The sequence below is a fragment of the Mytilus galloprovincialis genome, chromosome 4 (genome assembly GCF_965363235.1).
Source record: "Mytilus galloprovincialis chromosome 4, xbMytGall1.hap1.1, whole genome shotgun sequence".
NCBI lineage: Eukaryota > Metazoa > Mollusca > Bivalvia > Mytilida > Mytilidae > Mytilus > Mytilus galloprovincialis.
The window spans coordinates 27886952-27902169 of NC_134841.1; the positions used below are offsets into that span (position 1 = coordinate 27886952).

The 15218-nt window shown below is 31.3% G+C and overlaps 1 protein-coding gene and 1 long non-coding RNA gene across 2 annotated transcripts in view; both read right to left on the minus strand.

Annotated features, from left to right (window-relative positions):
- Positions 1–985: 985 nt before the first annotated feature.
- Positions 986–4145, minus strand: LOC143071769 (uncharacterized). The gene is made up of 3 exons (XR_012976968.1): positions 3964–4145; positions 1767–1940; positions 986–1070 (listed from the first exon to the last, which is right to left on the minus strand). It is a non-coding gene; the product is annotated as an uncharacterized LOC143071769 (long non-coding RNA).
- A 2663-nt stretch (positions 4146–6808) lies between these two features.
- LOC143071770 (kinesin-like protein KIF11) overlaps positions 6809–15218 on the minus strand; it is a 30593-nt gene continuing 22183 nt past the window's right edge. The window contains exons 19-25 of the mRNA XM_076246335.1: positions 12891–12990; positions 12340–12423; positions 11721–11816; positions 10655–10877; positions 9987–10168; positions 8671–8775; positions 6809–8205 (exon numbers count right to left, since the gene is read on the minus strand). Of these exons, the coding sequence (XP_076102450.1) occupies positions 8059–8205; positions 8671–8775; positions 9987–10168; positions 10655–10877; positions 11721–11816; positions 12340–12423; positions 12891–12990 (937 nt within the window). The 3' untranslated portion in view covers positions 6809–8058. The remainder of the gene's footprint in view (positions 8206–8670; positions 8776–9986; positions 10169–10654; positions 10878–11720; positions 11817–12339; positions 12424–12890; positions 12991–15218) is intronic.

A 15218-nucleotide genomic window follows, 5' to 3' on the forward strand; every position in this document is an offset into this window, starting at 1 on the left:
TATGGCAAGACAAATGTAATATATTACTAAAAGAGATTTAAAAAAAAAATCCTAGATATTTTGCATGATTAAAATTATCAATAATAATACTAACTGGTTTTTGTAGATTCAGTACGCTCATTTCTTTTTAGAATCTTGATATAAAAATGTTTTTCTTTCTTCTCAAATTATTCAAATTAAAATAAGCTGGTTTTGGTTTAAAAACTTTCTTTCCTCAAAAAAATTAAGTCTATCATGACCATGATGACAAGTTTTACAGTATATCCAAAAGATAATTCACAACATTATGACAACACAATCTATATATACATGTATTACAGTTATATCAATTTAATGTGCCCTATAACAACTAGCACCGAACAGAGGTAAATAAACCAGAGGTATCCTCAAGGGGTTTGCGTACTTAAATTTCTTTTAGTAACTGTTATTTTCATATGATTCAAACACCATCACCCCATTGCACAAAATGTCAAGCAAATATCACTGCACAAAACATAAAAAAGCAAAATATTGTAAAATGGTGAAAAAATGTCTGCAACTGCACTTAATTTAGTTTTTAGTTGTAATAAGTCCATCAGATTGGATCTCTGACAGCTATAAGAACAATGAATCATTGGAAAATATAACACTTTATTAAAATCAAACATATCCTTTTCAGTGACAGCGAAAAAAATGACTCCATTATCAATCTAGTTGAAAAACTGGATTAATAACAGAATTATGTTATAAACATATATAGGCTAATATCATAAAGCAGCATGATAAATCAAAAAAAAATCTTGGTTAATAAATGAAACCAAACAAAACCAAAAATATACAAAATTATACAGCACAGTATCACTCTCAAGAGCTAGTAAATCTGAAATGCTTAAAGCTTCATGTCAACAACTGTTTAACAAAGGTGCATTTCTACAAAATGTTCCTTGTTCTTAAAGACTGGTCCCCAAGCTGGCTCCCATGCAGATCTCCTAATGCTCATCCTATCTTGAGCTTGGTTTGTAGGGTCTTGTTGAACATGTGCTCTTTGAGAGGGAGGTGTGTCTATTTCCATATTTTCAGCTTTGTTTTCCCTGCAAGTTAAAGGATTCTAACATGGATATTGTACAATGTTGTGTCAAAAAAAATCACACCAGTGACCATATACATGTAGATTAGTTGTAGTCTATACAGTACTGCTAAATACAAATGTTTTTTTTATAATTTTTAGAACACAGTACCATTGTGTTTTCTAAATAGATTTTACATAAGAATGGATTACAAATGTGGTGCTATATTTTAAGGGAATTATGCAACTTAAAATTTACTATTATTTTAAAATACTACAGGGAATGGAACACTTTATGTTTTTGCTATATCTTTCATGCACAAGTTTTTTCTTACTTAATATAATTATTATTCTCTGGTCTAGATGATACAATTTTCATACAACTGAAATTATTATCATGTTTTGTAGTTTTGCTTTTCATGTGATATTGTTAAGACATACTTTTGTACTTCTATGTGCCTATTAAATGTATACATCACAATTTTTACATAATTATAGACTAGTTACTTAAGCATGTTATCAATTAAGGATCAACTAAAGGTCAATGGCCTCTTGTCACTTGTTATTTCACTCCTTCCTCTCCTTGAGGCTTAAAAATCAAATTTTGATTGATATTTTTATTTTCAAAGTTATTTTAACACTTATAAGGGCTTGTACAAAAGGAAACATTCACAAATTGCAACCTAAAGATGATCTGATATTGCACTTTTTTTCTACATACCGAGGGAGATTCTTTGGTTGAACAGCAGACATATCCTTCACCATTTTGCAATAAATTGCTGAGTATTCACTAATTATTCCAATATAATAAAACAAGATAAAAAATATTCAGTGGCTGTGTTTTCTGTCTTTACCACTTGGTGTTGAGAAGTTAAAAACAGTGCACTAACAATAACTGGAAATAAAGCAAATATATTATATACAATTAAAAATATATACAATGTATATATCTATAAAACATTTCATGTTAAGTGTAAAATTTACATTTATTATTTTTTTTAGACTTTGAACTAACGTAAATTGGGTTATTTTAGTTGTAGTGTTTACTTTGTTTATAGGTCATTTTAACTCGAATAATTCAGCGCCCTCTATCCACTATTTTTATCGAGGATAATGGAGTGATCATAGTGATCGTAATGTAACAACTGGATTATTTGGGTTAAGGTCAATTATATTTTGTCAATAAACGGGTAAATAAAGGCAAATATGAATGAGCTCGCTCACTACTACTGTTCCAAAATTTAAGACATCAATCAGACGAAGCACCAAATTTAAATGCATGCCAAAATATCCTGTCGCCAAAATTTCCCAATTTATGGTGTCAATAGTAACTGTGAGTACTCTAAGATCTGTACTCATTGTCTCTCTGTTGTGGTAATGTACATGTATAAGTACCCTGCCATGTCTACTCAGTTTTTTTGTTAGATGTATTTCAACTTTGTATTGATCTGATGAGTAAAGACCTTTTTTCAAGTGATTTTTATAGTTCCTTTTCAGTTTGTTCTTACACCACTGTACCAGGTTAGTGGAGGGTTGGTGCTTTCAACTTATTTTACCCTGCCTATTCTGTATGTGCCTGTTCAAAATCAGGAGCTAGTAATTCAGAGGTTGTCTTTGGTTTTTGAATATAAAAAATAATATTTCTTTTCATTCATTATTTGGTCCATAAATTGGGCTTTTGTTTTAAATTTGTCATTTCAGGGCCTTATAATATTTAAGCTGACTATGATTATGCTGTATTGGTTTAACTCATTGTTGAAGGCTGTATGGTGACCTATATAGTTGTTAATTTCTGTGGCATTTAATCACTTGCAGAGAGTTGTCACATTGGTAATAACACAACATCTTCTTTTCATATGATTAATGATGCATTATTATATCTAAGTAAATTCTAATTGTACTACATGAAAAATTGTCGAAGTGGTGATATTAGTTCAAGTGTGGGTTAAAAGAAGTTTTGATAAGTGTATTATTTTATTTTAAAATGTCAACGTTGATGTTTTTTTGACAAGTTGTCTATTGAATCAAATTCAGTTATTTTGTTAATGGTTTTCTTAAGTTATATTTTTTTGTCCTTTAAAGAACTGGTGTCTATGGAAAATCTTTGGTGGTCATTTTTGTTTTGTTTATTTATATATATTGGTTGTCTTGGTTTTTTTTACTTTAATATACATAGTACTAGTCAACATAGTCAATGGGTCACCATGTGCTTTCTCATAAGAAGGGTTCGTGTCTAATTAAGGTATGTTTTATCCCTTCTTTAACATTCACACAATGATGGCCAGTAATTTCATTTCTCAAGAATGATTTGATTAATTGGTGTTTAACGCCACTTTCAATACAATTGTGTTATTTCGTGACGGTCAGTTTTAATTCATGAAGGAAGCTGGAGCGCTCCAGAATGTAGGAGAGAACCACCAACCTTCGATGACAGTACTAGTCAATTAAGATTGGAATCAGGTGCACATGCCCCGTGCGGATTTGGAACTAACAATATATATAGTTGGACTACTTAGACCACTTGGCAGGAAAAGTCCCATGTGAGATAAACTTGTTGATCCATAGACAATCTTAGCGTATAAATTATAAAATGAACAGACTTATTGGCCGAAACAAAATTACTGGACTTTAGGTATCTCCGCATTGGCTTTCAAAGTCAAAGAGAACTGCATGATCATGGCCTAGCTATAATCAAATTTTACAACTAGCTGTTTAATCATTAATAATAAAGTCGTGTAGATATTCTAAATAAGTAATTAAATCCATATGATTTGTTGATGCAACGACTTTTGTACAGTCAAAATAACCGAAACTAGGTCATTCTATATTGACAATTAAAATTAATATAAAATACACTCAGTGTAAAAAGGGTATTATCATTATTATGTCACGTAACGTAATATGGGTCAAAATTTTACCTTGTGACAAAACTGAATGGCAACGTTGGTTGCAGCACTGGCCGAAAACAGATTTGCTATTGTCTTCTGGTCAAACATTCGACCATTCAGATGAGGAAACTGTAAGTATTCTTCTTTCACCGGCATTCACTTCGTCAGCTGTGTACTGTCTACTATTTTTCAGATTTGTTGTGCTAGATTCTAATTTTAGAAACCATACGGTCAATGCGTGGTGTTCGACGATTTTGATTGGCCGTCTACCTAGAGGGAAAAGTCAAAGTCCAATCGTTCAGTTATGTTGTACGTGCCTAACCTGTTACAAAATATAAATCAATCGACATAATAGCTTCTGGTTTTGTCAACAATATGTCCCAACAATAATAACGTCTTAATTGGAAATCATTCATTTTATTTGCTTTCTTCTTCTTAGTCTAAGCCAGTCCTTTAATTAGGACACAGTCAAATTGGATCACCTCCATAGGAATTTTACCTTTAGGGAGCTACCATTTGATTTTTATGGGGGGGCTAGGATGAAAAATTTTGTCCTGCATATTTTTTTAGCTGTAATCTCTGTCCTGCCTTTTTATTTTTCACTCTGTTCGGTCCTGCCTTTTTTTTTTTTAGTTTATCCTGACTTTTTTTTACCTAAATTGTCGTCCTGACTTTTTTTTTTTGCAAGTGTCTCATCCTGCCTTTTTTTTAACTCAAAACTCCTGTCCTGCCTATTTTTTTCAAATTTCATCCTAGCCCCCCCATAAAAATCAAATGGTAGCTCCCTTAATATAAACTTCAAAAATTTAAAGAATGAAAACTTTTTTTCCAACATATGCACAGCTTTCATGCCATCATTGATTCCATTATTGGCAATTATTGCCCTCAGAGATATATTCACCTATGTCAATTACTGAAGGAGCACATAAGGGTCTCCACATGGGTTTTTGGGTACAGATGTGCAGCTGGGATTTCAAACCCCCACCCCCTCTTTATATATATATTGTAGTCTTGTGAAATCCTGACCCATTTCAAACCCACATCCCCTCTTCATATATTGTAGTCTTCTATAATCCTGACCAATAAAAATTGTTTCATGATTGATTGATTGTTGGTTGCTTAACGTCCAGTGGCAAATATTTCATGCATATTCAGGACGAGAACTAAATGTTTCATGACAAAATCACAACCCATTCATATATGACATATATTCCTCAGTTATCACATACATCATTTTTTTACATCTTGACTTGATTTAAAACAATAAAACAACATTTATACAAAAATCTAATTTAAAGATGAAACTATTGACCCATTGATATATTACCTTGGTGAAATCGCAACCCATGGAAATATTTGACATTCCAACTGCACACCTGTATATATACCTTCATATAGAAAGAGACTCAATAACATGCGATACTAAGGGGAAGAGTTGAATACTAAAAAATCTATTGACACAGAGAAATATCAGACATGTCATAAAATTAGTGATCATGGTTGTAAAAGATCGACTAGGATTGTTAGTTTTCCTACAGAAGGTGGATGGTTCTCTCTAGCTTCCTCCACCAATTAAAACTGAACTCCATGAAATAACTCATGTTTAGAGTGGTGTTCAACATCAATCAATCAATCAGTTTTACAACTAATGCCCCTTTTAACTAACTTATATTGGACAAACCCATAAAATGTAAAATATAATGCCTCCATACAATCATAGGCAGGGCATAAACATGTGTCACTTACCTTGATTTAAGTGCATCTTCAATGATAGTCACTTACCAACATTGTAGTCTTATGATAGAATTCATTTTTTACAATTTTGTCTTGGTGCTCTTTACTGCTGGCAAAAGTTCCTCTTTATCTTTTATAGTTTTCAATAATAATTTATTTTGGTCAGAGGAGATAAATATTGATCTGGATCTGAAGTGATCTGAACCTATTGGTGCACTGCTAGATATGTCCATTAAAGGTTTCATACAGTTCATCAGACTACATGATGTCATAATGACAACTGAACTAAAATTTTACTAAGAAGACATATTTTGTCAAGGCTATTCCAGAAACAAATGTATAGGAGGAAATGATGGTATATATTTTATCCACACAGGTTGTGGTACTGTAGGCAAATGTAATAGTGATCAGTGGCGGATCCAGGGGGGGGGGTGTGTTCCGGGGGTTGGAACCCCCTTTTTTTGGCCGATCAATGCATTTGAATGGGAGCATATAGTTGGAACCCCCCCTTTACTTTAGGTTGGGAACCCCCCTTCTTAAAATGGCTGGATCCGCCACTGGTGATGGTAGATGTCTTTTTATCAAATATAATTTGATAGTCAAAAATGTTCTACCAGTTAAAGGCAGCATTAAATACTGATCAAAAACAACAAGTAGTTGTTTAGTTTAATTTGCTCCATCTTAAAGGTGTTTTGAACAGATCATTTTCTTATTCAAAACTATTTACTATTTGCTAATTCATAGTTTAGTGCAGTTCTAGGCTTTTTTTCATTACTGGTAGTATTTGATTTTGTAAATTAGGCTTCATGTTCTGACCAATATAGATATTTGTGATTTTATACAAATGGTTAGAATATGTGGTAAAATATTTATATTTTAAGAAGTCAATAGTCAATACTGATAGTCTTCATATACTCTTTAAATATTTGTGAGTTTTGGAATTAAATTGCTATGAAACCACAGCTTTCAAAATCAGAAAGGAAAATTTCATGACATAAATTCTTTAATAAATTGCTATATAATATCATGCCATACCATGGGGCTAATTAGGAAAGGTGTGTACCTTCTCCTTTTATGTCAAAGGTAAGGAAGTTAAGAAAACAAGGGAGGTAATCTTGTAATGCCATTAATAAAACCAACAACACCTTGACCTTTATTTTTTCTTTCTGCTACATTTCTAACTTTTAGGAAGTGTAATTAAATAAAACTCATATCTAAAACACCATATATATAAATATTGATAAAAGTTGCTGCATCAGTAATGATTTAGCAGAAGTTGTAACCAACATATCAGAATTCACAAAATGTTGACTAGAAAAACATATTTTTTTCTTTTTTACATTTTACATGTTAATAATTTGAGTGTTTGAAACACATTTCATTATTGTTATAGCACAATTGTAGATTTGTTTTAAAGGATCATAAAAACAATTTAAAATTCAACTGTAGAAAATTTAGCCACAATGGAAATGATCTTAACAATATTATAATATCACACAGCAAAGAAAAGAAATGAATTCAGCAGTTTTTTTATTCATATGACTTATAGCTGAAGGTTAAACATGAACAGCTTTCTTACCGGTCATTTATATACAATAAATGTTAGTGGATAACATTCAAACAAAAGATTATAATTGCCATATTTCATTAACAGAGTATACAATATTAATTATAAATTCAGAATGTATACATAAAAGAAAGAGAAGACGAGAATAAGAAGAAAGATAGGAAACATATATAAAAATCAAAATAGTAATTCAACATTTAGTCATAAAATTCTACAGGCAATCTCTTAATAAACAAAAAAAAATGTGATGTCTTTATGGTTAAAAATATACATAATATCATAATTAATATACTTAGGTTTTGAGAAACTTGCAAAATGCATCTGAGAAAGATGGAACATAATAATAGAGCTTTTGTCAAAAACATATTGTATTTTTTATTGAATCTTTAATACTCCCATAAGAATCATTAATATCATTTCTACCAACAAAAAGCAGTTGCAATTATTAATCAAAGAAAAATATTAATATATAATTGCATCTGAGGAACCAAATTACAGAGGAATTTTTGTGAATACTTGTATTAATTTTAAAGTTCTTGATATATCATTTAAATATCAGAACCTCACATGCATTTCTTACTAGCAAAATGTCTTATTTTCCATTTAAAAATTAATCTAATTCTATGGCATTTTTTTAGTTTTATTTACATTACATTGAGGTAAATAAATACAAGATGACCTATAATAAAATTACAAACATCAATTGGATATGAATGCACTAAAAAAATTAAAACCGATTAAAAATGTAAGCACCACTAAAACAATTAAAATGTCTTAATGTACAGGTATATGCAGCTTTAAATAGTAAATAAAAATCCTTTTTCTCATGAATCATTGTTGCTCCTTAGCGGAAGTCGTGACTTCCCTCTTGGTGTTATATTGTCTTGATTTGTTTTAGGCTTTTTGCTGCTTGTACTAGAAGTAGACTTGGTATGGTGTTTCCTCACTCTGTTCTCTTTTGTATCTGATGCCTATAAAACAACAAAAATAAATATCAACTGATATAAGATTACAATGTATTGTATGTATCCCCTTCTTTTTAGCTGCTGAGAAAATATACCAAATGTTGAGATTTAATGACACATTATGGTTAATATACCAAATGTTGATGATTTACATGACACATGTAAGTTATGATACCAAATGTTAATGATTTACATGACACATGGTTGAGATACCAAACGTTGATGATTTACATGACACATTAAAGTTAAGATACCAAATGTTAAAGATTTACATGATACACTAAAGTTAAGATACCAAATGTTGATGATTTACATGACACTAAAGGTAAGAGACCAAATGTTGAGGATTTACATGACACATTATGGTTCAGATACCAATACCATATATTGAAGATTTACAATTCACATTTTGGTTGAGATACCAGATGTTAAAGATTAACATGACATGTCATTGCAATAATAAAACCCTACCTTACTGAATCCTGACATGGTTGAGATTCCAGATGTTGAAGATTTACATGACCTACTGCTACAATCACTCATGTCATCTCGGATTATCTCCTCCTCTCCATTTACCTAAAACAATTAAGATGTAAAAGATGAACTAAGTATGTTCTCGGTTACTGATAATGTTGTCTTTTTTCAAAACTACCGCTACAATTTTTTTGGGGAAAAATTTATAATTTTTATTGAAATTAGACAGTTTATTTTTTTTAAACACAGCTCCATTTTTTGCTGACCATTGCCGTTTTCTTGCACAGTTTTTCTACGTATATTTTGGTTATCAGACATTTTCAACCTGTAAGGTACTTTTTAGGGATAGGAAAGAAACAAAAACAATGATGGTACTTAATGCATTGAAAACCACATGTGTTACAAACACTGGATGATTCTGATCAGAAATCCAGATCTCAAAAGCGCTTCACAATATCAAAATTATTACATGAATAAGAAATTTACTAACATTACTAACAGCGCAATCGGAAAATGCAAAACTTATTGGGAGGAATTTTATGCCATTTTTTTGGTAATTGGGAATTTCCTCTAGTGGAAAAAATCTAATTTCGTATTCAATTTGAGGCAAACAATATCACTGTCTTTTAACAAGGAACCAGTCACAATTATATGCCAACCTTCATCACTCCTTCATTATGCCTTATGGTAAGATCATGATGTGCAATACACATGTCCCAATTTCTTAGAGGGTAAGAACATATTGATTTTTTTGTGAGGTTATTTCAACTTTTTTCTTCAATCATTACATTAGTTCTGATTCTATTAAATATTTATTTGTCAGAAAAAAAGAGTTTCCAATTCGTGACAGAAATGCAACAATTTATACATAAAAAAAAAAAATTAAAATTGTTCTATCACACAAAAATTGAGCACTTTAATGAAATTGGTACACTTTTCTGACCAGTCAAGGACTTTCCATAAAAATAGTAGTAGGCTAAATTAAAATTATAGGTGGCTGTCATATCCATCTGGCAAAAGGTGTACTGTAATGCATCATTTTGTTCTATCCCTTTTTTTTTGGTACTGTGATGTACCTAGCTGTTCTATAACTTTTTTTGGTGTACTGTTATGTACCTAGTGTTCTATAACTTTTTTTGGTGTACTTTTATGTACCTAGTTTTCTATAACTTTTTTTGGTGTACTGTTATGTACCTAGTGTTCTATAATTATTTTGGTGTACTGTGATGTACCTACTTGTTCTATAACTATGTTGGTGTACTATGATAACCTAGCTGTCATATAACTATGTTGGTGTAATATGATGTACCTACCTGTTCTATGACTATTCTTGGTGCACTATTCTCCTCATCAACTGTGGCTAGTTGTGATTCTAAGTTCATCACTATTGGATCTTGTTGATATGTTGATCTATAATCTGTCAGGATCACACCATGATCATCTGTTTTAGTCAGGATTCTAGGATAAGTTATCTCACGTCTCTGTGGAGTTAAACCTGTTCAAAAATAGTATAAAATTATAAAAGTTGCTTGCATTTAGATACATGGCATTAATTATAGAACATAGTTTAACTTTAGGAGATCGATTTTCTCGCTTGAGTCGTTACAGCAAAAGTTAGAAAAGCAATCGAGTTGAGATGACCAATGATAATCTCTTAATCGTTATTTTACATATGACAACGTTAATCATTTCATTGACAATGGCATGTGCGCCCTTAGTTGCTAGCGATAAATTTTCATAACACTCTACTGTGCTGAGAAAGGAAATTATCAGTCAGTATAAAGCTCAAAATATCGGAAAATAGCAATAATGCACAATATCAGAGAATTTGTAGTTGGAACTTGCCAAGACCATTTAAAATTAACAAAAACTGACAGAATTAAATCATATGTAAAGTACATAAAGACAACAATTTTTTTTAATTCAATTTCTGTCAAATCTTTGTTAGATGAAGTGATTACACAAATATAGAAAGAATAACCTGTAGGAATATCTTTCTTTATTTCATCCACCAAAAAGTTCTGTACATCTTCTGTTCTTCTGTTTAATTCACAGGTCAAACACTGTGACCATTCAGTAACATGATCTATCTGTTCAGTCATCTGTGACTGACTGACTTCCATATGTTTGACTACTTCTGTATGGTCCTGGTTAGCACAGGATACCAGTTTATCTGTGCTTTGCTTGGAGTGATCTGTTAAACTCTAAAATGCATTTCAATTAAAAAAATAATTGATACGATCAATGTCTATTGCAAGTAATTTAATCGACATTCAATGTAATATTTCTAATGTTTTTTTACAGCAGTATGTGGAAGACATGTAGCTATCAAACATATTATACAGGTACCATACATATTGAAAAGAATTTTTAATGTATATTGACACTATTGAACAGGGTGGATATTTTGAATATATATAGCTTGGAATCATTTTGCTAACATGAAATTAAATTGTGAGTTAAATAACATTTTCTCATAAATACAATCTTGAAAAATATCTATTCTATTTTTGACAAATCTTAAAAATACACCAGCAACTCTTTTCACAAAAAATCTTACGCTTAAAGATTTAAGATTTTTTATGAAAAGAACCGCAGTAATTTAGTGTGCTTATAATGTAATGAGTAATTAACCTATGATTTGGATATGATATAGGATAACCGTTACAAAATAAAATTGATGCAGATTAGATCAAATCAACAAGTTTTTGTGTTTTATACTGTATACTTGTATGTTTTTAAATCAAACTTAAACTGTACATAAACTTTTCCTTATCAACCATAACTATTTTGTCTGAAGTTAAGATTGATCAATATTTATTTTGCACTTTTTATAATGCAAAAACATTAGTGCGACAGTTATCGACAGTGGTTTTCCATTATTTTCGTTTATAAAGAAATTTAAACATGTCCAGAAAAATACAGTTTGATTTACATTGGCCTTGTTAATACTGGGAGGAAAAAACTTCACATCATAAACTTTCAATACATTTTACCAATTGTTTGTTTAAATGTTACTATTTTGTAAGTCCCATTAAAATGCTTACCATTGATTTTTCTGCATATTTCTCTGAATTTTGTTGACTAGATTTTTTAAGTTCTTCTACGCTTGAGCAAATCATCCCTTCAAAGGCAGACCATACCTATAAATTATAAAAATCATCATACTGACTACCCCTAGGTTAGCACAGATAATAAGGTTTGTCTCCATACCATTTTCATACCCTAGATTTGTGTTGTTCGGTGATAATAATTGAAATTATTGCTACTATTACTCTTAGAATGTATGATTTTAATGATTTGTATGTTATATCTATTTACTACATGCAATCTGTAACTGTTTTATGTCTTTTAATCATGGTACATGTACATTGAACTATTATGTCTATACAATTGTGTTTGTATGTTGTATGTCTGCTTTTTTCTCTTATTATTATTATTTCAATTTTTTTGTTGTCCACTAGTATATTATTTTAGGCCTTAATATCCATCCATTCTTCTATAAACCACCAGCCCACCTCCCACACCATTCAAAAGTATCATAAGTTTAGTGTCAGATATGTGCCTCTATAAATTTCTGTTCAGTACTGTCTTCTCTCCAACACACAGTTAAATCTTTAATATTAAGTTTGTTGGCTGCAATTACAAAGTTATTTTATAACTTACCTGTTGTCTGTCATTTTGGAATTCCTGAACTTTACTTTTAGCCATGTCACATGAATCCATACATGTAGCAACTTCTGTGTGTATCTGTAAATAAAAGGTAAAACCGGTTTTGACAACTACTAACATATTGCTTGATCCAGACAAGAATCAAACCCATGAATTTCAACATGGCAGCAAAGAGTGTAACTACCTAGGTAAATATGCTAAGGTTTACACCCAGTTCTTGTCTTTTACAGAGGCAGAAAAAAAATGTTAGCGGACATGCTTTTCACTGCAAACAAAACTTTTGAAGTAAAGATTCCCTCTTATATTATGTGATATAGTAGTTGCTCCCTGTTGTATACTAAGTGCTACAACTAATGATACATTTGAATGACTCAAAAGATGGTTTTTATTATGTTTTAGCTGATACTGAGCTGCATATCTGGTTTTTTTTTTTTAATTAAAAAGATGCAAAAATTAGTCAATGCTGGCACTTAAAAAGAAAACATATGAATGAACCTCAGTATACTTTGTAGTAGTAATGAAAACAAATATAACTAGCTTCGTACCTTGTCTACCTCTATCAGATTTGTCTGACAATTTTCAGAAGTTGACTTGGTAATCTTCTCACAATTCACTTCATTTTCTTTCTGGACCTCCTTTAATTTGCTAAAAATAATACAAATTCAATTTTGAATTATAACTATGTTTACAAACATCTTAATAAAAAACAATAGTTTCTCTGAAGGTGTTAGAAACTATAGTGGTTTTTTTTCTTCATTCACTTTAATACTGCATTAACTGATTGCAGGGCTCACGCTACCAGGCGACTTGGGCGAAGAAGTCGCCTTCCCGACCGTCACTTCGCTTTCCCCAACCCCCAAAAGCGAAAACAAGTCGCCCTGTTCTTGACGATAGTCGCTTTCAGTCGCTTCCGTCATCGGACATTTTCAATTTTTACCAAGTTGATGATACATCAATTTTTTATTGATAATTAAAGAAATTCAGACATAAACGATTCATTATCTTTAGAAAAGAGGTTGAAGCATTGTCTTCGTAGTGTGTAGCAGGTTATTTGATAAAAATACAACTTTTTATCACTTCGTGCATTTCTGCAAGTTCCGGTGCTTGTTACTCGAACATCAACCTCAAATTCGGCGACAACATAAGTTTGTTACTTCATTTAAACGTGATAAAAGTTGCCTCCAGTAAATTTTTAATCCATTTATTGCATTAAAAACGTCATGTTCCTTTCCAAATAACTTGTCAAACATCGTTTATTTTTGTAAATTTTCTTGCATTCGTCCGCCATTGACCGATTTCTAAACTCCGGATCGGAACCGGACCAGCTATGAACGAAATCCGTACTTTTACAATAATTACTACGGACGCACGGATGGAACAGCTGACAGAATAATATTGATCCCAAAGGGGAAAATTACGCATTCCACACGCATCAAGAGACTTTTGGTAACATCTATTTGATTGGTGTATATAATTCCCTATATTTTTTATGGATTGTTTCAAACTATTGATTAAAGTTGCTTAACTCTGAGACCATTATACTAATATCAATATATTCTGGCCCAGCTTAATAATTACTTTTATATTTTTTTCATGAGAAACACTGAATGTCATACACAAGATAATTTTTAATTAAATTGTAAATGATATATTATAATTTCTTTACATTTTTTAAAATATATATTTTTTTTTAGTGCTAGATATTTAGTTGGTAGTTTCTCACAAGAACCTTAGTAAAACTTAAACAACTTTTAATTTCAAATGTTACTTTAATTGTAATTTTTTTACTCAGATATGAATTGAACAATATAAAAAGAACATTATTTACATATGGCCCTTTATACTATTGTAAAATCCAAACATTGTATCGCACCGCACGAATGAGCACTTCTCTTTCAAATCTCACCACTTCTCCCTATCAGTTTCAAAAAGAGAAGTCACTTCTCCCTATAATTCTGAAGTAGTGTGAGCCCTGGATTGTACAGAAATCTTCAACCTGCTTAATTAATGTACTTATTTCTCATTACCATAATCAGGGTTGTATAATTCGCACTGGTACAAAGTCCCCACTCTCTTCTCCCCATGAAATTTCAGGTAAAAAAACTTTTTCTAATTGTTAGAAAAGGTCTAATGAAACTCTTGTTATTTCAAATTGTGTGTGGTCGTTTGCGGTATTTTCTTGGAAAAACCTGTTTTCCATCATCTAACAGAGGCTGAAACTGCTTGTAAATGATTCTAGAACACTTCACGATTGTTAAAATAAGTCTTTGGTTAAACCAAAAGTTTGAATAGCATGTGTAAAAGAAGAAGAAAAAACAGTGAGAGTTGAAATCGGTACATAATAGATATCTCTATAATACGTCTATGAAAGTAAAACAGTTCCATCCTTGTGAAAAACAGTGTTTAACCCCGCCGCATTTTTGAGCCTGTCCCAAGTCAGGAGCCTCTGGCCTTTGTTAGTCTTGTATTATTTTAACTTTTAGTTTCTTGTGTACAATTTGGAGTTTAGTATGGGGTTCATTATCACTGAACCAGTATATATTTGTTTAGGGGCCAGCTGAAGGACGCCTCCGGGTGCGAGAATTTCTCGTTGCATTGAAGACCTGTTGGTGACCTTCTGCTGTTGTTTGCTCTATGGTCGGGTTGTTGTCTCTTTGGCACATTCCCCATTTCCATTCTCAATTTTATTTACTATATCTATGAAATTAATGTTTGAGGGGTCTTCAGCTAATACAAAACATATTAGTCAGTATGAAACACCAAAACAGAACGATTAATAACTGATTACGTTTTGTAGTTTACATATCGTAAGCTGGTTTATTTTATGGTTGTCTTTTTAACTTGTTTTGTACCGTTTCATTCAAGCAGATACC